A 21,874-nucleotide genomic window follows, 5' to 3' on the forward strand; every position below is an offset into this window, starting at 1 on the left:
TAGGCATTTTAGGGCAAGCGCGCTCCACATTTGTCTACTTAGCCTATCATCAGGTGATTGCTGACAAGCGCTGGTCAAATACCTTGTGCAAAAAAAAAATGGTTTTTATATTTGGCAGCCCTTTTGACGTTAATAATCTTATGGACTCTATACTAATACATTACGCATGTTTTATTTTACTAATGGCAAATAGAGCATGTTGATAATTTAGGCTCGGTACAACAGTACTTACAATTGATGAAAATGTATGAAATATTTTTATCGATATACTTTTTACTAACTTGCATCACATACATCGGTGACTAAATAAGTTCTAGTTTATTAGGTTTAGAGGATTTAAAATTTTATCTTGTGATTCGTTTATACATCTTATTTTAATGGCATAAAATTCTTTACCTTAACTTTCTGCATTTGTCGTCCTACTAAATTTTACAATAGCAACTTATCTGTGCTTTCATTCTGTTTTGTACTAACTGTATATTGATGAATTAACAACGTTTGCAAAACATGTAAAAAACTAAACCAACTGGGTTTAGTTTTTTACTTGTTTAATTTTCTTTCGACTTTTTAAAACACTTTATAATATCAGCCGGGATGAGGAGTTATTTTTCCTTTAATAAATTCCTACTCATTAATGTAAACAAGAAAAAGAAAAGGTCCTTATAGGAACCCCTGTAGTACCTCTTTTGATTCGAGAACCTTTATTCATAGTGTTGTAGTTTTTGACCATCACTTAATGTTGAGCACTAGCAGATGACTCGAGAAATTTCAGAAGACACCTAGTGCGTAGCATGGTTACTAGCAAGTTTTAAATATATTCGTAGATGCCTACGATAAGGGAATTATTATCAAAGTTAATACCTCGGAACAGTGAAAAGACAGTTAATACATTTGCCTAATTTGTTTAAATTTAATGGTTAAGTCGTCCGATTACGGGAGAAATAATGATAATCCGAATCAACATTATTTTGAGGTTCTCCCGTATCAACAATATTTATCGTGACGATACTTTTGTTCAAATTGACGTAACTGGATGCTATAGTGGAAAAGACAAACTTGCATGCATTGAATGTTATAATACCTACATTACGATTTATTTGCTTCGCCATAGTGGGGAAAATGAAAATAAAAAACGTTAATTACCAATTAACAATTTAAACATAAATGCGATTTCCGGTGGCACCCACACTAGACAAGCCTGTGTCGTGGGTGGTAAAAGGTAATGATGTTATAAGTGTGGCTGTAAATAATTGCTCGATGTTTAATTTCAATCGAACTTATCATTTAACTATGATCCCGAATTCGATTTATGAATGCAGTACCAACAATGTACAACAATGTGTGAACAATGTTGTATTGCCTAACTGCAATACAACATCTAAATATTCTGTTTACAACATAATTAGCGTCCTCATTAAGATATAATCTATTCCATTGACTTTTTCTCCTTTACTGTCTTTTCTATGAGAATTTCTTGTAATGCCGTCGTTGATAGTAGTTTTTAGATGGGAAAAGACCTTTTTGTTTACTTAAAAGCTCGTCTCATCTTAGGCCACTTCTGCATTTTCCATAAAAATTAAAAAATTATTTACCGAGTTCAGAAGATCTAGTGTGAATTTAATTCGTTCTCATTTGAGTAGTCCAATTACTTTAAAGTTATTTTTTTTCGAAACTTTGTCCACAATATCAATTACGTGGTTTTATTTTAAACGGTTCGTTTTTGCTAGTTACGCGGCGTGATGTCTATTATCAACGACGATATCGTTTTTCGTTTTCACTACGAGTTCCTACTTATCAATTATACCCACCATCTAATGAATCATAAATCATATTAAACATTGTTCATCGCCTTGAAACGAATTCATCAGCTGTAGTAATTATTGCCCATTCTGTTCCATGACAGCAATTACAAATGAACGACGACGCACAATCTGGGATACACTTTATCGTATCCCGAGGGAGTAAGCGAGGGAAGAAGGATGACAGGAATTCGATGGGTTCGAGCAATTCTATGTTGTCGTTACAACAACCGCCAATGACCCGCGCCAACTCTGTCACCTCTATGTTGAAGAGATTGTTCTCGAAAGATGAGAGGCAACAACCTGCTACGCCGGTTACGACGCAAACTGATGGCGGTAGGTGTTTGATTATGAATCTTTGATAAAGATCGTGTTATTTGTTTTGTTTTTTAATGTCTAATTGAAGGACGTTAATTGGAAAACATCGCCAAAAAACAGAGCAATACTTCGAAGGGCAACACGACCTACACAGTGTCGCCCTGTGCGCATCAACATTAGGCGTAGGTGTTAGGCCTTATGTGACTGTAATATCACCGGAAACCACAGCAGCAATAAGTTTTGTGGTACTGCTTCCCTGGATGAGCGCTGTCGCATTCCGCCAGTTGCTAATCGGTGAAATACTTTATAACTAAAGATTTGTTTAAAGGTTAACCGGTTGACAACTTATCTGAAAGTTACCGAATAGGGTCTGGTATAGCTTATGAGTTTGGAAGTGAATAGTTCCTTATTGTGAGATGTAAGTAGCTCTTCGATTGCCATCCACACACCTTCACATTTTAGATCTCAACTGGTGCGGAAGGAAAATGCAATAACACAAAGCCTCATATTTTGTTCACTTTTTACAGATAACACCGCACAGAAATACAGGTTATTTTTAATCAAAATATTATCCCTATATCACTAAATATGTCAAGGTACTTGTAACAATACTTAAAAAAACAAGAAATTGCGTGTTAATGTAGGTAAATAGACGAGGAAAATTAACAAATGCGGTCAAGTATGACTTCTGCACTTATAAATATACAAGTATGTAGGTATACACTTATTATAACAAAACTCTTGTTATTTATCGTTCTATAGAAATGAGTTAACATAACAAAAATGTTCATTTACAGCTAGCACATGGCTAATCAAGCAATTAAAACAAATCAAATGACACGGCTGGAAACAAGTTGTTGTCGTTTGTTTACTGTCGCGTTGCCTTCGTTTTCTGTACGTACAATTACGAGCAAAATTCATATATCCTATGTACTTTCTATAGGTTGTTGTAAATTAAATATTTATTTAAGTTTTTATTATATAAGCATGTGTATAATAATAAAATAAATAAATAATGTAATAAAAATAAATATATAAACACATCGCCAGCACGATCAAAAGTAAGCGTAGCTTGAGTTATGGGTACGAAGTAAGATGAAGGCTGCATATGTTTATGATTAATATAAATGAATACTTATAATATACATATAAACACCTAAAGTCTGAAGAACATAAATGTTAGGTTAGGTTAGTTAATTCCCGTTTTCACTAAAACTAGACATCGCCTTAATCGAATGCATCGCATTTACGTGATGTATATAGATAAAAAAACTTTTAACAAACTCTTAGATTATAACAAAATTTTGGTGAACGGTTGATGTCTCCTTAGATAATGGCGTTACCTATTTAGGCATTGCTTTTTCGTCGTTGGTGAAAAGTGGCATTAGTCTGTAAATTTGCTTAAAAGTAAGCGATATTTCCTATTTTATTTGCCTTAAAGGTGAATATAATAGCTAAGTTTAAATTCGCTGTCGTGTAGGTGAATAATCTAGCTCAATAAACAGATTGTGAGTCAAGTAAAACCTTCACAAGTGTGTTTAGCGTTCTCATGTTGGGAATGCCCAAAATTGCGGTAGTGCGTCATCCGCAAAAATGCTATCATGACTCCTCCATAGTCTACTTTAGTTATGAAATCAACCCGTATTCACTTCTATAAGTTCTTAAATGCCTGCCTCTGAACCACCCTCACGTTAACTTGTGTCCACATCCATTATGATATCGGATTATCTTAATAAAATAGAAACAAATAACACACCAGCATGCGTATATATCTTTGCCAGGCAACTCTAGGCTTAAGAAATAAAAAAAAAAAAACATCCATACGAATACTACATACTTAATGCTAACGGGTTCGGTAGTGTGACGATCTTCTTTATTGCAGGAACTCGTTTCATGATATCAGCTAGCAACCCGACGCTAAATAAGCCAGCGACGGCGGGCGGCGGAAGCATGAAGATCGCGAAAGAAGTCATCGAAGAAGTGGATGAGCAAGCCACCATCACTAGTATGGCGAAACGGCCGGAAAACAGGTAAGAAACTGTTTATTTCATGATTGTTTATTTGTCCGTTAAGTTAATGCTTATTTAAAAAAAACAAAGCAGTGTTTTCCTTCTACGCTAAAACAACACTATAATCTATTTTGTGGTTGTACTGGTAGTAATTTACAAATCATGCTAGCTAAAATATGGAATAAGTACTTCCATTTACTGCGATCAACAAGCTGTCTGCGCAGCGTGATTATGTCCTAGCGGCTACAGTTAAAGAATAAAATTGCTTGTTTGAATATATATATATATATATATATATATATATACTAGCGACCCCAGCGTTATCTGTCGGGCTTATTTGTTAATCTAAACCATCAGGGTGCCACCAAAACGCATACCGAAAAATTCATTCAAATCGGTCCAGCCGTTTAGTAGGAGTTCAGTGACATACACAGAAAATAAATAAATAAATAAATATATATATATATATATATATCAGGTATATTTTTTTTAAATACATGTTTAAACACATTGCTATCCATCCGAGCTAACTAAGAATGACATATGCTATTCATTTTTGAAAATGATGATGCATTTTCAAAGTAGGTTTAGCTAAAATCATAACCTAATAAGCTTTTTTTCAATGCCCAAGACAACTAGATCCCGCGCTACCAAATCAGATTGTGGACACATTGCCATCATTGGCTTGATGAATTAGCCGAAGTTACGAAAAAAACTCAAATTATCATATGCAAACTTAGTCAGCGTTAGTGCAATGACTCCGGAGGTAACAGGTATTGAATACCGAGTACTTAGATAACATTTTAATTGGGTACCATATCATTTCTATTTTTAGTTGAACCAAATCAGTCAAAATGCTTGACAATGTTCAAATTAGCACGTCACCATAGATATTCTTGTTTTGTTTTTTTACAATCCGAACCAACCGTTTTGCACTTTGGATCACATTTTGTACTGAATGCTAAATTTTTATCCAACTGTTTAAATAAAACTTCTAAGCCGTTCCGATCGCAACAACTTTTGATACTAAATTTATGTTATACTATCTTAATATTGAATACTGCTATACGGAGTACGGGCACACGCGTCCCCTTTGCTACTACAATCTACGACGATCAACAAGCCGTCTACCCAGCGTACATGTTGATTATGGGCAAAACCACCCATCAGAAGACTGTTTGAAGGCTTGGATTGATAATATTGATTCTTGAATGAGTAGTAGATATTTATATATTGTTTTGTATATTAATAGCAGGATTTCCTCGAACCTCGGTATGTTTTACAACACATTCGTGCTAATCGCAATTTAGCAACTTAAAAATGCATGGTGAGTTGAACAGTTAAAACTACTACATGAAAACGCGGCTAAGCACACATGATATGATCAAATATTTATGAGTTTCCGTTTGAGTCATTATTTTGTACAAACTACAATAATTATAGTCATCGTTATGCAGGATGGTTGCGAAATAAAACAATTTCGTTCTCACTTAGTTTGCTTGGGAAACTTTAATTTAGAAATTGAATTAAAATTAAGGTTGGGAAAATCCGTTTTGTGTATAAATTTAGTCTATGCATAAGCAAAAAAAAAAATTTAAATTCCACAATATGTTTTTCTCACATTACTGTTTTTTAATTAATATTTTTTTTACAGAGCTCAAATTTATTCAAAATTAACCACAAAAATTAGTGGACATTAATGATTGAATTCATACAAAGCCCTTTATCATGAATAAGTTATTTTAATTAGCAACTAACACTAGATATTGTTTAATTCATAAAAAATCTCATAATTTTACTGAATTGTAATTTTTTTTTTTTGCAAAATTGCCGATATTTAGATTTTTTTTCGGGGCTTAATAAGTAATTTTGTAAAATTAAACATCCCTTGTTTATTGGTAATAAAAACCGCCATCAATGCTTACGCTATAAATTTTTCGTGTAAATAAAAACGGATTTTTCATTTTTGAACGATTTGACGGCCACGACTGATCTAGGTTCTGGCAAACCTAAAGTGACTAAGAAGAAGAATTAAAAGATACTAGTTAATATATATAATATAGTTAATAAGAAGCTAGTTTCTCAGATCCTTAATTATTATTATAAAAAAAAAACCTCTGTTCGATATAGTTTTAAACACATTAATAAAATTTTGATTCATTAGTAGGCGTTTCAATAATAAATGTTGTTTATCAAGGAATACTAGAAAATTATGCCTGCAAGTCTGTCAATTCCCAGTCAGAAGTGTACATTCTTACACATACAAATTAGATATACTCGTACCTAAGTAGATACTATCTCTATACAAGTATGTAGATAAATAACCTACGCATGAAGTGGAGAATGCCCTTGTCAGTATTCATTTTGTTTAATTTTAGCATGCATTTAATTAAGTTTGTAATTTTTTACGCTGCTACCTACATTCTATTAAGCAAATCCGATATTTTAATCGGGTACGCAATATCAGAAAACATCATCCGTTTTATTATACTGTGAATATACCACTGCTGCTACATACCTCCTCTCACATAGAGAGGGATTAGAGCTAAGACCCACCACACTGCTCCAAAGTAAAAAGGCGGACATGAAAAATTATATAATAACAGGGACCGACAGCATAACGTGTTTTATTTAGTACGATGGATGCACGCACGTTTATGGCACGCGCGCCTTGCGAAAATTTTGCGCACACATATTCTCGTCTCATCTTTTAGAAGGACAAGAAAATGTTAGACCATTATCTCGTTGTCCGCTTGTCATACGGGATTTCCTTTCCTCCAGAAAATCTTATTTAAACAATGCTAACTGCTAAGACCACGGCAGTTAACACATCACAAGGACAAGGTCTATTTCTATTTATTTATTTTCAGGCCGACAGTTATGAGTTTGTTCGCGCAAGGACCCCATACGCCGAGTGAGCCTGTCAACGTGCCCATCCGAAATTCTAACCATAACCCCAGTGAGTATCGCTCTTCCATTTGACCTAGAAAACATACAATCTCAATATTTATGCAATGCAATCATTTTTTTACCTGTTAATCTGTCCCTTTGGCACCCTTCTCGTACGGAACCCTTATAAGACCTATATAAATCTGGTTATATAATAATAAGCTCTTTATTCTGAATTACAAGCACATAATATAACAATGTTACAGAATGTTGACAGTTGTTGAATTTTTAAAGAATATCTCGTAATTCAGTGTGCCTCTTGGCATAGGCCTCATTCAGCATTTTCCAGAAGTCCAGTCCTTAGTTTCAGATCATTTGCCCATCTCACTTGTCTCTGCGCTAACCATGTCTATGGTACCACGTATGGTCGGAGACGGTTGTACATCATTTGTTTTGCTTGTCTATCTCCATTTCAGTTGGTCTATTCGACGTTTTCTCTTATTACACTGCTTCTCACTTTTTCGTTTACACATATACCTACCTAAAATCTAGGGATACAGATACATAAATAATGTTAAATTCTGCATGTGATTACATAATAACTGTTTCCTGTTAAGTTCATATATACGATAGATTTTTGGTTCGCCTGTTTGGCCGAGCACAGATTTCGCAGACGCTGCTGAACCTATTCCAAGGGGACGAAACGAACATTCTAGTCTAAAAGTACCTGCTATCGCGGGAAAGTATGCGCCGATTTCAACGCAACTTCTGTTAGGTGCTGCACTACACTATTCTTGGTACTTTTACAAGTCTACAGCACGCAAGAATTGTGACCAAAGTCGCAGGTCTATAAGTGTTAGTCATAGGAAATTTATTATAGTTCACTTTGTGACGTTTTTAATTTTGTGAAACGATATTATGCAATAATAATGTCGAAACACTATCGTTATCCCAAGAGGCATCTTTAAAGCAAATAGAAAGATGTTATTATGATTTACGACCACGCCGCTTCGCCGTCGCCCTTGCGCCTTCCATCTTTGTGATAAGTGATAACTGTATGACGTAAGTGTGAACTGAATACGCCTCGTTAATATGGTTTGATGAATGACCGCAGATTTGTCAAGGTTATTCACCTTTGTATTCACATTGAATGGTATCTCCCACCTTTGTTTCCAAAATAAGTTGGTGTATAAGTCCCGGTTATCGGTACCGGTGTTATCACTGACATATTTGGTCTGGTGGGAGGCTTCGGCCGTGGCTATTTACCACCATAGCGCCGAAGAGGTGCCGCTAAGCGATTTAGAGTTCCAGTTGAATGTCGCGTAGGAACCGATATGGAGTAAATATAACTGCTATAATCCCTAACAGGTTAACTAGCTACCGTCTTAGAATGCATCATCACTTATCATGAGATTGCAGGCGAGGGCTATCGTCATTTTCATCATAATATCAACCCATTACCGGCCTCTATCAGGGCACGGATATCCTCCCACAATGTGAAGGGGTTAAGGCCGTAGTCCACCACGCTGGCCCAGTGCGGATTGGTGGACTCCACACACCTTTGAGAAATCTCAGGCATGCAGGTTTCCTCACGATGTTATCCTTCAACGTTGAAGCAAGTGATATTTTAATTGCTTAAAACGCACATACGTTAGAATAGTTAAAGGTGCGCGCTAGGAATCGAACTCGACTCCCCGAAAGTGAAGTAGAAGTCCTACCCTTTGGGCTATCACCGCTTCCGCGGATGTATAGAGCTTAATAGTCATATAGTTTTGTTACTTTGTCACTTTATCTGGGAATTTTCGTTTACAACCCTGTGCTTGTAACTTGACATAAAATGTAAACGATTTATTCATTGCTTTAAGTGTATTGTAAAAAATAAAAAAGTGCGATAAAATACATTAAAAAAAAAACAAAACCGGTTTTCCTTACGTAATTCGGTTTGAATTATTTATCAAGTAATTTCAAAATAAACTTCGCATGTAGTAAAAAGCAAAAATATACTTTATATGTAGACAGGAGAGATACTGGCATGACCTACTATGGAATACACCGATTTCGAATGTCAATTTCTTAGAAAGGGTGACTGCTATGTTTCTTCCGTTCACTGTACAAAGCTAACCTTTGACCTGACTAATGTCATCGCTTCAGGGCCGACGACCTTTTTAAGTTAGTATATTTTTTAATACAAGACGGTATTATTTGCACGCTCCTACGAGCTTTAAGTTATTCTAAGTTACGAGCGATGGTGGTTTTTCGCCAAAAATATTGATTAGTTTCTGATCTTTAAATAATTAAAAAAAAATCTCCCAATAAAACCTCGTGTGTGCAAAATTTCAAGAATATATAATATCACCGAGAAGTCTACTAATAGTCCCTTAGCTGTTGACGACCGTTCAATAAGAATTTATTTTTAATTTGAAAATACCCTTTCGGTAGGTAAGCCAGATAGAGCCGCATCAAATCTTGCAATGTCTGTAAACTTGAAGGTATAAAGCAATACTAAATTTTTTTTACCTCAGCAAACAGCAACTACTTAGTTTGAGAAACTATAATTTGAGAAATGACTATCTGTATGCTTAGTATTTTTTTTTTTTATTCTTGAGCGTCCTACAGTACTTCACTATTTAATTCGGAGTTTTAAACAAGTATACTTTTTTTTTTTAATTAGCGATCGTTTAAAAATGCAGCTAATGGTTAGTGATGTTGCAGCCTAAAGTGAAGCGTTCTTAAAAAGATGCCTACCAATTATTAATTTGTTTGATCAGGAAAACAGAAGGCCAGATTAAAAGACCGAAATTTTATTAAGGTCCCTGCGAACCGTATCACTTGTTCAGGGTATCTCTCTTAGCACCGAATTATTTTCTTACTTATTAAATAATTTTTTTGGATTTTACTGAGAATAAGCGAAAAAGTTAATATAATATTATTATCGTATACAACTACCTGCATGCTGTATTTTGCTCTTATTTTATATATGTATACTTTTATGGTTTACACAATCAGTTGGTTCTTTCATAGTTGTAACAAATTTTTATCGGCCGGTGTATAAAAAAAATATTTATGCTCACAAACCAACCAAGGGCATTATTAAGACAACAATTTTACTCCTATCTATCAGGAAATGAATTGCGATTAGATATTTTTTTCAGTCTTAAGGTCGATTGATAACTTTGCGTCGAATTTTACAAATGATAATAATTTTAGTTTGAGATTGTATATTGGGGATGCATATAAAATCAATGTTATCAAAAATCTTCAGATGGCCGACTGAATTTAGTAGTGCTTTTCTTATCTAAATCAATGGGCAGGAGAATACCTACTAGAGTAGCAAATGGTACTTTTTATCACAGAAAAAAACGTGATAGATCTAAGGACCAAATCTATTATTCCCGCTAATATGACCGAACGGATTTTGATGCAATGTAGTATGTATTGGTATAAGATCTTTAAATAGACAATACAAAATTTGAAAAGAAAAAAAACTAAATTTTCAAATGCGAAAGTGTTTCGTATAATAATAGTAGCAGTACCTAGTACATTGGTATTTCATAATCATCCTCATCATCATCAAACCACTACCGGCCCATTATAGACTCATTACAAGGTCGCCTCTCAGAATTTGCCACCAAGTGCAGATCGGTAGACTTCACACGCTTTTGAGAACGTTATGGAGAACTCTTAGGCCTCGGTTTCCTCACGCTGTTTTCCTTCGCCGTTAAAGCAAGTTATATTTAATTGACGTGCCGGGAATCGAATTGGGGCCCGCTGAAACAGAGGCCGAAGCCCTCAACACTAAGCTACGACTGCTTTTTAATTATCGACTCACCGTTTTTACACGCTTTTTATTAGCTTCATCTGTATGTTTGTATGTTTGTTTGTAACCGACTTCTTTGGGCGCGATTTTGACCCACTTTGAACTATCATTTAGGTAAAAACCTTTAATGTTGGAGTCATAATATGCTTTACCTTGAGTCAAAAAAAACCACTACATGTAGGAATTTCACTACTAATTGGAATTATATGGATGTAATTTGTTATGCAGAAGACACACGATTGTCGACATCAGCGCCGCCATCGCAGTGGGCGCGAGCGGAAACTGGAGACGAAGGCGATATGAGCCCAGCTGCAAAGTCATTATACGCACAAGCATCATTCCCAAACATGCGGCAGCGGCTGGATAGCGACGTGGGTCCTTCACTGAGTGCCGCTGGCAGCCAAACGTTATGTACGTATAAAAAAACTTCAAAAAAAATAACGCGTGTAGCACCATAAAAGTTTATTTCCTAAATACACTCAGGTTGAAATCATTGTTACACTACACTTCTCACTTTATTTAAACTAGATTATGTACGTATAAAAAAACTTCAAAAAAAATAACGCGTGTAGCACCATAAAAGTTTATTTCCTAAATACGCTCAGGTTGAAATCATTGTTACACTACACTTCTCACTTTATTTAAACTAGATAGGTTATTATTCAATAGTTAATAAAATAAATATACTACGACAATACAGTCTTTTACATTCATCATATCGAAGGCGTTAAGGCAGTAGACCAGCACGCCATGCTGGCCCAGTGCGGCTTGGTGGACTCCACACACCTTAAAGAACATTATGGAGAACTCTCAAGCTTGCAGGTTTCCTCACGATGTTTTCCTTCGCCGTTGAAGCAAGTGATATTTTATTTTCTTAAAATAAAGAAACATTTAGAGGTGGAATTTGAACTCGGAAAATGAAGTCGAAATCCTAGCCACTGGGATATCACCGCTAACGTGTTATATTCAACGGACAATTTAGAGCCGCTTTTGATCTAATAATTCAAAATCTATTTAACATAAATTGCATAATATTTCGTTTATTTATTGGAACCCGTTTGATAAACTAGAATCCCAAATTTTCATTAACACAGCTCAATCAATATTCAATAAGAAGAAAAATATTGAGATTATTTTTCTTCTATAAATGTAAGGAAATGTGCCCTTGAACGTTCTTGAAATTGCACTCAATTCTTGTTCAAAATATTATCTTTCAAATCGCTGCCTAAGTAGTTTTACTTTTAGTTTGGTGGGAGGCTTGGACCGTGGCTTTACCACCCTACCGATGAATACGGTTTTTCAAATATAACCTAGGACCTGGTGGTTATATTTGAAAATGGAAATCTCAGAATTTAATAAATAATCTAACAAATTTTAAAATAGATTAACCATCAGCATTTATTTTTGCTACTGTTTGTTTTGGCTTGAAAGTTAGTTAAAACGTAATATTTCTTTTATTAGTGGATGAAGTCGACGGCACAGAAAATCCAGACATGGATGATTTTGATCGCCTGCGAAGTATTCGCGAGCAACATCGACGAGAAAAATATCTACAGAAACTAATGGCTCGCTCTATTAGCGCACAACAGGTAAAAAAAATTGATAAATAATTAATTAAACTTATATATTTTTCAAATAAACAATGATTCAAATGAACATTTAAAAGGAGCATTTTGCTTACAAAATATGATCTCTAGTAATGCCTATTCAATAAAGTAAGGCAAAGACTGCTCTAATATTATTTCTTTCAGAAGCAAGTATTTAATAATTTTCAACTCTCAGCGTTATTAACTCACTTTTATTGATTTAATTTAAATTGGATATTTTTTTGTTTCAGCCCACTGGTAGCTTAGAATTAATAGACAATGATTTAATATTAGAAGAACTTATTAAACAATCGCAAAAACAAGACACAACGGAGGGTGACTCCAAAGATGAGACAACTTGACATAGCATTTTTACGTGGGATTGAAACATCCCTTGATTAGTCAGTATTAAAATTGTGATACTTATATAATTTATTATAAGTACAGCTTGATGAACTATGTTGAAACGAAGTGTTATGTTTTTATATGCATAACAACTATGTATAAATTAAATCAATATTTATAAGTAAACGATTTTTGTTTTATTTTTGTGTATCCCTTTGTCGAAAGAAGCAGACTTGTAGAGTAAAACGGACGACTGTTAGTGGTTAATCTTTTCTTTCCGCTTAAAAGTTCTACTGAACTTTTGGAACGCTGATGACATCATTGTTACGGAAAAGAGCCCCTATTGTGGAGGCGCTGTGCAACAACCGACGAATCGCTAGCTCAGACACAAACCATCCTATTATCCGCACACTTATGTCTCCATATTTTACTACTGCCAGACATAAACAGGGGATTATAATTTTGTCTCCTGCCCTGTGATAGCAGCACAAGGAAGAACGCAATTAAAAAGAATCAATACTACTGCCGAAAACACGGTCTTTTAAAAAATTAAGCCAGTGAATATTTGGGATGAAGATGCAAGGATTTTGACGATACTTACAATCTGCTAAGGGCTTCAGAAGTCATGGTGAAATAAAGAAAGTTTTCTTATACATAAACGATAGCATTGGTTGGCAAGTGGCAACCAAGCAACATACATGAAATATTTATTTGATACAAATCGAGTACTTACTCTTCCACAGCAAATTTCCTGTTCCTCCAGTAGTAGCTACAACATGGTAAACAGACTTACGCCAGTTGGCACATATTCATCACAGAATTAAGAACATACAAAAACCGTGTACAAGTCTTAATATTTATGCATCAAAAACCACTCCACTTTAGAGTTGTTTCTAGAACAAACGGTTAGTCACTTCATACCACTTACCTTTGAACATAGCTCACAAACTTTTTCAGGTTTTCCCATTTTTGCCATAAAATGGGAAAATGAGAAATAGTTTGTGAGCTTGTATAAACATTCCGCAGGTGTAAAGTGAGACCTGCAACTACATATAATAATGGCTGAATAAGGATTCTGTATGTTTTTATTTTAATACCTAAATTTACAGTAATTTCATAGTGGGTAAAAAATTTAACTTTGAATAACTATCATTTGATTGATGCAAGATATTTTATAAAATTGTTTAGCAATAATATCAATTAAAAGAATAATAAATAGTTTTCCAGACAATAAAAATTATATTTGATTCACAGCCAATGTTCATGTTTATACGGGTGCATTTTTGAGATACTTTCATGTCCAAATTCAAAATTTCTTTATTCATGTAGGCCTATCACAGGCAATTATGAAGCGCTCATACATACTTGTTTACATAATTGTAACGGGATGGTGATAACTTCGTTCGCAAACTTAAATCTAAAGCTACGAGGGTTCCAAACGCGCCCTGGTCTAAGAAGAGCCCACAACAAACTTAGCCGGGTAAATTTATTTTTTAGTTATCACCATCTTCCAGAAAATTTATATTAAGCTATGAAGCTAGAGCAATTCGCACCCAAGCTTTTTTATCGTTTAAATAATCCTTAATATTATAATAGGATTTTTCTGTAAGCTTACGTTTTATATAAACTTTGAACTTATTGATAGACATCTCAAAGACTTCACTTGGTAACTTGTTTTAAAATAATATACAATTGCCCTTGAATGAATTTTCAATTTTGTGTAGACTAGTAAACTTTAGACTAGACTAGACTAGAGTTTATTTTTGCTTCTAATATTTATATTGTTAGTGCATTTTCTTTTTAAATTTTGATATATTTTTATGGACATAAATTAAATTTTCATGTACTGACTATGCACCGTCATTATTTTAACTTCTTTAAATTTATCCCTTAATGACTCTCTTGGGCCCATTTAATATATCGCACGAACAGCCCTTTTCTGCAGAACGAAAATAGAATCTATATCAGCAGCATTACCCCATAATAAAATGCCATAGGACATAATGCTGTGAAAATAACTAAAATACACAAGCCTAGCAGTTTCTCATTGAAGCTTAGCATCTAAAGTTATTCCTAAAAAGATTGTATCCACTAAATCCAACTCCTCATTATAAAGTTGTACAATGGTTTTTACTTGTTTAACATTCGGTAACATGAATTTCATACTCTTCGTTTTTTTTCTGTTAAGAGCTAAGTTATTAGCCTCAAACCATTGTACTACTTTAGCGAGACATATGTTAACATCAAGATTTTTTTAAAGACGTTTAATTTTAACAATACTATCCCGTGAATGGTCTCAGCTAGGTAAGGAAGGTCATTATGTAAATGAGGAATAGGAAAGGTCCTAATATAGATCCCTGGGGGACACCAATATTCACAAATGACCCGTTAGACCGCTTTCCGTTCACGTCAACTTTTTGAATTCTATCATTAAGATAGGAAATCATTAAATATAGTAGTAGTTATGTTATTGTGAATGTTAAAAACCATAAACAAAAATTAAATAGAAAAATAATTGTATTCTTTTTTTTTATAATTCTTCCTCAAGGCAGTTAAGTGGTGGCAGTGGTGTATATGAAAAGTTTGAAGAGAAGAATTTTTTCTAACTACTTAAACTTAGTACCTATTTATATTTAGGCTTTTATTTTTTTAGCTTGCAGTCTGGAAAAGGGCAAAGGAACTGCAGGATAACATGTATTGGAAAATCTATATGGACCATTAGTATCTTATACTAAGTATATCTACTGTATATGTGTTATACAGTATCCTTAAAACATTAAAAAAAACCACAAAGATTTTACATTGTTTATTTACTTAACAGTTACAAGACAGTAAGCTTACAGCTTCAACTTTGTTCTCCTCCAGTGACGCCTCTTAGCGTTGTACCTGTAAGTAAGTTTTTAAATGAGTCATGGCCTTTAAAATGTTGTTTTTCACATTTATTACTCTAAATAACCAGTATAAAATAAATGTTGAGAAAGGTTGTAAGTACACTGTAACATTTCTTACCCACCCATTTTAATGCAGTGTAATTTGAGTAGGTAGATCAAAGCAGAAATGTTTTCTGGGGAGAATTCTGCAGTTTAAGTTTATTTTTTAAACCAGTCACTTGTCCCCCTATTGGCACAGATTTCAAACTCTGTGCCTGCCATACTGATCCATTGAAGGTTAGCCAGATTTGATGGTTGATATAATTGTATGTTAGTAATAGTAACTGTAGCCTCCAGCTATTAATTGAGACAATAAACAATAACTTAGAAGTTGGCAAAGAATTTTACGCTCAAGAAGGTACATAACCATTGTTAGCTTAAATTGAATGCAAACCTCATCATATCTATCAAACATGCTAAGTACTACACCACCATAAAGTAGTAGATACATGTATAATCATCACAGTAATTCAGATTTGATGTCCAGCTGAAGTTTGCTTTGCAACTGAAAATTTATCTGCTAAATACAACCAAACCAATCAATACTTTTTTTATAATGCTATTATGGCGAAGGAGAAAACTTGAGAATTATCCTTAACTTCTGAAGATTCTAAAGTGTGAGACTTCACAATTTGACAGATTACAGCCTGTTTAATGTCTGAGAAGACCAATGCTCTTTAGTTGGTGGCAGGTAATGAATGATTTGATAATGTTACATTAGTGATTAAATTTGTGGAACACTAATGGATAATTGAACATTTGTATTTTAAATTTTCTAAGCCTTAAGTAGGTATGAGGATTTTCACTCTTCTTATGCTATGTATATGCTAATACAAACAAATTGGTAAATATATGTTTAAAAAACCAAAATTTCCTTAATGAATTTAATCTACTGAATAAGTAGGGAGTCATATAAAACATTCGCGCCTACCGGTTGTACAATAACATTTTATAATAAGTAGGTAAAGACCTATCACTGTACTGTGTGCAGTATTCAATACATACAATAAATTTTGTTATACCAGACAATTAATATGGTTAGAAATAAGGTTAGTACTTAAAAAAATAAACTTACCGGATTGTATTTCCAGTGCGCATTCGTACCCATTGAGGAATTGGTCTGTTTTGTTTTAATTTCTTGGCAAGCTTACGCTTAATAATAAATGTCTTGTGGGCCGACTGAAAAAGTAAGAAATAAATTACTTTAGTTAAACCATTGTTTATTTGGAAGATTATTTAGATATTACAAGATTTTAAAAATATTCAACCAACCATGGCTGCCTTCCCTGCTGTCAAAACTGAAAGAGAGTTAAAATTTACGATTTGGTGTTGTCAAGTCAAGACAGCTAACTTCAAATTTATATCTGTTTGTCTATGGTTTACCAGTGTTGTTGGCAACGTACGCGGTATGACCAACGGTGTCTTAAAGTAATATTGTTCTGTGGACCACCGACTTCAATTGGACCATCTTTTTGAAAGGCCTTAAAGAACTTAAATCCAAAAAAAATAAAAAAAAATGGACCATCCAATCAAATCGCATTTGAAGGGTTGTCTTTTTTGGTTTAATTTGTAACTGTCGAGCTCACTGGTTGCCTTTATATAGCGACAATATGTTGGTATTCGCCTATGAATAAGAACAAACATTAAAAAAACACAATATGCGGCTGGATGCAAATGGCATAATACCATAGAATTTAGAACTTTCCAAATACTTGTTTCAAATAGGCACCAGTGTGCATTGGTTCATATGATGATGATGATAAATAGGCATGTTCATGTGCATCTTTAATTTGGCCAACTTGGTTTAACTTTATTAAGCTTTGATCCGTGGTAAATGATTGTAGTGTTGAATATCAAGTAACGTGGGTTCTAAAGGTTTCTTCTTTTGATTTATGGCTTTTCGTAGTGCCAAAACAGCACAATGTACTTTGCCAGTGTCAAGTAGCTTGGAAAAGGCACGAACTAGAGTGGTCAGTAAAGAAAAAGAAATGTGTTTTTCATAACTTCGTCCTGCAATAGTAGTTGTTAGTAAAATGAACTAAGTACGCGTGACTTTAACAATCATTTGAAGATAAAATAAAATTATAAATTTATATCCAAAATATAACAATCATAGTTTTAATTTGTTAATTTTAATAAATTTACATAGATATTGATCATACCGACTATACACTGACATTAAAACACACTCGTCATTTAAGAGACGAGGAATTTTAGAAGGAAGTATATCATACAGATTAAAGGGCGATTTCGGGCAGGAAAAAAGGATATGTGAGACTAATCCTTCGTCCAGGCCACACTCACACAGAGAATGATCTTGAACTCTTATTTTTGCCAAATGTACTGGAGTACTAGCATGTCCAATCCGTAGACGACTGATAGTTGACGTGACCCAGCGAACAGATTTTTTATGAATAAAGAACCAAGGTTTTCATGGGTTATTAGGCTGGATTGAAGCATATTGTTTTCCTTTAACCGATTTTGATTCGTGCCACACTGAGTTCCAAGATTTCTCCAAGTCTGATTTTGCTAAGCAACTTCGTATGGTTTGTTCTGTGTATGGAGGGTAGAGGTAGGAGAGTCATCTTATATGGGAGAAAAGTTGAAAAAGTGTCCAGTTGTTGCGCTAAATAACAGTTCAAAAATCCTCCACAATGGCGCTGGTGGATGCACAGGGTATGGTAGGAATGTAGCAATCGTAGATGAATTGAAGTAGATAGTTCTGTGTTCGTCAAATTTGTCAATGTCAAACAAATGTCAAAATCTGAAAATCAAAACTAAAAATTAAAATGGTACATTTAAAATAATAAATCTTTAAACCTTTTGTAAACTTTTTATAAATATCTTTTTGCGATTAAATAAACAGATCTCTTAAATTTCAATAGTTGTCCTTTAATAAAGAAAATTTGAATATAGAAATTCGATTTAGATCCATTGCCATCTAGTTCTTGTTGTTTTTTAGATAAAGTATATTTAATCTTCTGTGTATGTGAATAAAGAACAATGAATAAATTAGTTACTTTAATTAATATCCGAAAGATATTTGAATGTCGGGCATTAACAACAAAGATAACTGCAGAAGGAAAAGATGTGCCCAAGAAGAAAACTTACGAGAATAGAATCACTTTGATTGGTCCTGATGATTCTGTTTGTATCACCGACCTTAAAGATGCCCAAAACTTATCATCTAGGCGTGAATTAAAGCTAGTCAAAATTCAAGATGTTGACTCGAAAACTAGACGGCCAGTTTATAAGTTAGTTATTACTTTATTTACTACCAATAATACTATTTCAATGATTAAAAAAAAATGTAATTAGCTAATAAAATAATAATAAAAGAGTGGATTTAAAGGAAGTTAGCAACATTTGTTACATAAGATAATTTATCTTTTAGCTACATTTCCACTTTAGGTTGTAACCTGTAGGTTGGAGGCACAGTAATAATCATTCTTTCAACATTCCAATTCCAATACCTAGACTTATACTTATCTTTACAATAATACCCATTTTAAATAACATGGTCATTAAAATAAAGATAAAGATAAAATAAAATGTCTTTCAGATTAATGACAAATGCTGAATATCACGAAGAGGAAATTGCAAGAAGAAAAGAAAAACAGATTGCTCGTGATGGTAACCACTTAAAGGGCCAGAAGCTGATCACCCTGTCTTCTAGAATTGCAGAGCATGATCTGTTGACGGGTGTCAAAAAAATGGCCAAGCTTTTAGAGAAACAGTATGAAGTTAAAGTAGTTATATCCGGAAATGAAAATGAAGAGACAAAAGCAGTATGCATTGTTTTTAACTTTTTGGTTATTTAAATTAGCTTAGTTTCAGGCAGAACAGACCAGATATTTTATTGTATGTGATTCTGAATACCATAATAAGTTCATCCAATAGTAATATTTATATGCCACCTATGCTATGACACAATTGATACAAAATGTCCTAAAGTAATTGCAGGATGATTTTCACGAGTATGTTATATTATTTTTCCAATTTGTGTATGCACCAATCCGCACTTCGTAATGGATTATGTCCTTAACCCCTTCTCATTGGGGGAAGAGACCTGTGACCTTTAGTGAACCGGTAACAGGTTGATATGATGGTGGTATTGTGTATTAGATAAATTAGGTGGAAGTGTTTAAATAATCATTGAAGGTCGATTAATTATATTATAAATAAGAGTAACATGTTTGTTGATGTCTCAAGCAGTTGATGTCTGCTTTTGTTAGGAATTATATTTCTAATAACCTGTTTGGTTCTGTATCTTCCTTATCAGTAGGACAGCCTGTTTATGAATCCCAACTAGCTGAAGACCAGTAATGGCAATTTAAGCTTAATTCATTATATTTCAGACACCTGTATAAATTCAAGCCATGAATTCATGTCATCTTAAAGTCATAACATGGCTTAGTTATGGTCTTGGAATCTACAATTGGTACCTAGTATGCATCATATTTTGTTTGTTACAGGAAAAGATATACTCAATTATAGAAAAAAACTTAAAATCAGTTGGACTATTGGTACAGAAGAGAAGCAAAGGTAATAACTTAAGATTTCAGTTGCTGCCATTGAAAGATAGTCCAAACCAAAGTAATAGTGACAATTCCAATTCTGATAAAAATAATGAAAAAGGACCACTATGACTAGGTGTGTTCTTAGGGGCTATAATCACAGCAAAATATCTACTTTTAAGAAAATATTATTTTTCTAAGGACAACTCTAGTGATAAACCTGACGGCAAGAAAGTAGATGAAAGAGATAGTGAATTACTCAGTGAAAATTAACAGACTATGTAGTGTATTTAATTTATTATTGTAGATAAAATAAATTAATTGTTTATTACTTTAGCTTTTTGCAGTTCTTTTTACACGCTTTATATTAGCTTCACATATATGTATGAATGTAACCAACCCCTTAGAGCTCGATTTTGTCCCACTCTGAACGGTCAGACTTCTTTCAAAGTTTGTAGACATATCGAGGACCCATGATAATACACTAATCTGAGAAGATTATTCCAATTTTCAATATAAAAAATAAGATTTTTTAGTTTTTTCGAACTATTAATTACAATTACTACAGCGCCATCTAGACCCAAATGTAAAAAACCTATGGCGTTACCAACAGATGGCGTTCGCGTACCTAACTTAAAAAAAGCGTAGGGTAAAATACTAATTCCACAGAAAATTAACTAAAAAGGCTAAAATACTATAAAAATAGTTGCCAAAATGACGTAAAAAAAATTTTCAAGCACTCTCTGATGCTTTGCATCATGAGTCGTGCAATAGTTTAAAATGAAAAAAACAAGCTATTATAAATAAATCAAACTAAAAAGTAGACAATAAACAATAGTTCAAAAAAACTTAAAAACACGCTTTTTATAGAAAACCGTACTAAAAAATAGAAAATAAATATTAACAAATTTAAATTAATAATAGTGTGAATAAATTAAAAAAATTATTTAAAAAAAAAGCGTGGGGTGCTTTTTAAGATATTATATCAAAATGATAATCACTCTACTCATATTAAAGTGAAAAAGTTTTTTTTAAATTTGTCAATGATATGGGAAATCTATACTTATAATGGCTAAGTCCGCTCTAACTAACAATCTCAGCAAACCTTATAATGTAATAGCTTAAGTTTTCATGTAAGTGAATACTGTTCTTATGAAAACAATAAATTTCTTAAACCGCAAGTCCAAAAAACTGTAATATGGCTAAGTTTAGCATTGTCTTAGGTTGACTTTCAACGAAAGTAGATGCTGAAGTCTATTTAAGGGAATGTAATGCTTACAACTGATGCTTAGCACTTACTTAGCTTGAGGCATCGCTTAGCAACGACTATTTATCGGCCTAAGTGTTGTTCAAATTACCGTCTATTTAATATTTTCGTTAGAGGCGTCTTTGAAATATTTTTTAAGTGGAAAATAATTTAGTCAGATATCATTTTTTGCCGTGCAGAATGACTTAAGATTATTTCCACCTAACGCCTGTGAAGTATTATTTCGGTTTTTATTTACACGTTGTATCGAGCAGAGCGATTGCATCCATGCTGAATCATAGGGCAAAGGGCAGAAAGTAAGAGAAGTAACTGCTTCACTGGCATAAAGGTGAGTCTTATTTGTAGAGGTCCTGGCTTCGATTCCCAGCAGGGAAAATTATACCCTGAATTTTCACCT

The 21,874-nt window shown here is 33.6% G+C and overlaps 3 protein-coding genes across 4 annotated transcripts in view; 2 read left to right on the forward strand and 1 right to left on the reverse strand.

Annotated features, from left to right (window-relative positions):
* Positions 1-12,931, forward strand: part of LOC120623719 (bestrophin-4) — a 37,179-nt gene extending 24,248 nt beyond the window's left edge. Inside the window, exons 8-13 of one of the 2 annotated variants that reach the window (XM_039889910.1) lie at positions 1,904-2,135; positions 4,000-4,147; positions 6,997-7,085; positions 11,061-11,243; positions 12,294-12,421; positions 12,670-12,780. In XM_039889910.1, the coding sequence (XP_039745844.1) occupies positions 1,904-2,135; positions 4,000-4,147; positions 6,997-7,085; positions 11,061-11,243; positions 12,294-12,421; positions 12,670-12,780 (891 nt within the window). Of the gene's footprint in view, positions 1-1,903; positions 2,136-3,999; positions 4,148-6,996; positions 7,086-11,060; positions 11,244-12,293; positions 12,422-12,669 lie in introns of both variants that reach the window. The other variant, XM_039889909.1, reaches the window with a different exon arrangement.
* Positions 12,932-15,554: 2,623 nt separating this feature from the next.
* On the reverse strand, positions 15,555-17,106 carry LOC120623782 (60S ribosomal protein L39). The gene is made up of 3 exons (XM_039890014.1): positions 16,966-17,106; positions 16,769-16,872; positions 15,555-15,649 (listed from the first exon to the last, which is right to left on the reverse strand). The coding sequence occupies exons 1-3, from the start codon at positions 16,966-16,968 to the stop codon at positions 15,601-15,603; spliced, it is 156 nt and encodes a 51-aa protein (XP_039745948.1). The 5' UTR covers positions 16,969-17,106; the 3' UTR covers positions 15,555-15,600.
* Positions 17,107-18,442: 1,336 nt separating this feature from the next.
* Positions 18,443-20,546, forward strand: LOC120623764 (translation initiation factor IF-3, mitochondrial). Its single transcript, XM_039889981.1, has 4 exons — positions 18,443-18,485; positions 18,656-18,947; positions 19,256-19,481; positions 20,169-20,546. Exons 2-4 carry the CDS (start codon positions 18,697-18,699, stop codon positions 20,340-20,342), a joined length of 651 nt encoding a protein of 216 aa, XP_039745915.1. The 5' UTR covers positions 18,443-18,485; positions 18,656-18,696; the 3' UTR covers positions 20,343-20,546.
* The last annotated feature ends 1,328 nt before the right edge of the window (positions 20,547-21,874 follow it).

The sequence above is a fragment of the Pararge aegeria genome, chromosome 5, assembly GCF_905163445.1.
Source record: "Pararge aegeria chromosome 5, ilParAegt1.1, whole genome shotgun sequence".
In the NCBI taxonomy this organism is placed as follows: Eukaryota; Metazoa; Arthropoda; class Insecta; order Lepidoptera; family Nymphalidae; genus Pararge; species Pararge aegeria.

Excerpts from the sequence above, each read along its gene's own strand:
- LOC120623764 (XM_039889981.1), top strand. The coding sequence starts at position 18,697 with ATGAATAAATTAGTTACTTTAATTAATATCCGAAAGATATTTGAATGT. Across the intron at positions 18,948-19,255 it reads ACTAGACGGCCAGTTTATAA|ATTAATGACAAATGCTGAAT; the intron begins GTTAGTTATTAC and ends AATGTCTTTCAG. Across the intron at positions 19,482-20,168 it reads AAAATGAAGAGACAAAAGCA|GAAAAGATATACTCAATTAT; the intron begins GTATGCATTGTT and ends TGTTTGTTACAG.
- LOC120623782 (XM_039890014.1), bottom strand. Across the intron at positions 15,650-16,768 it reads CGCACTGGAAATACAATCCG|GTACAACGCTAAGAGGCGTC; the intron begins GTAAGTTTATTT and ends ACTTACTTACAG.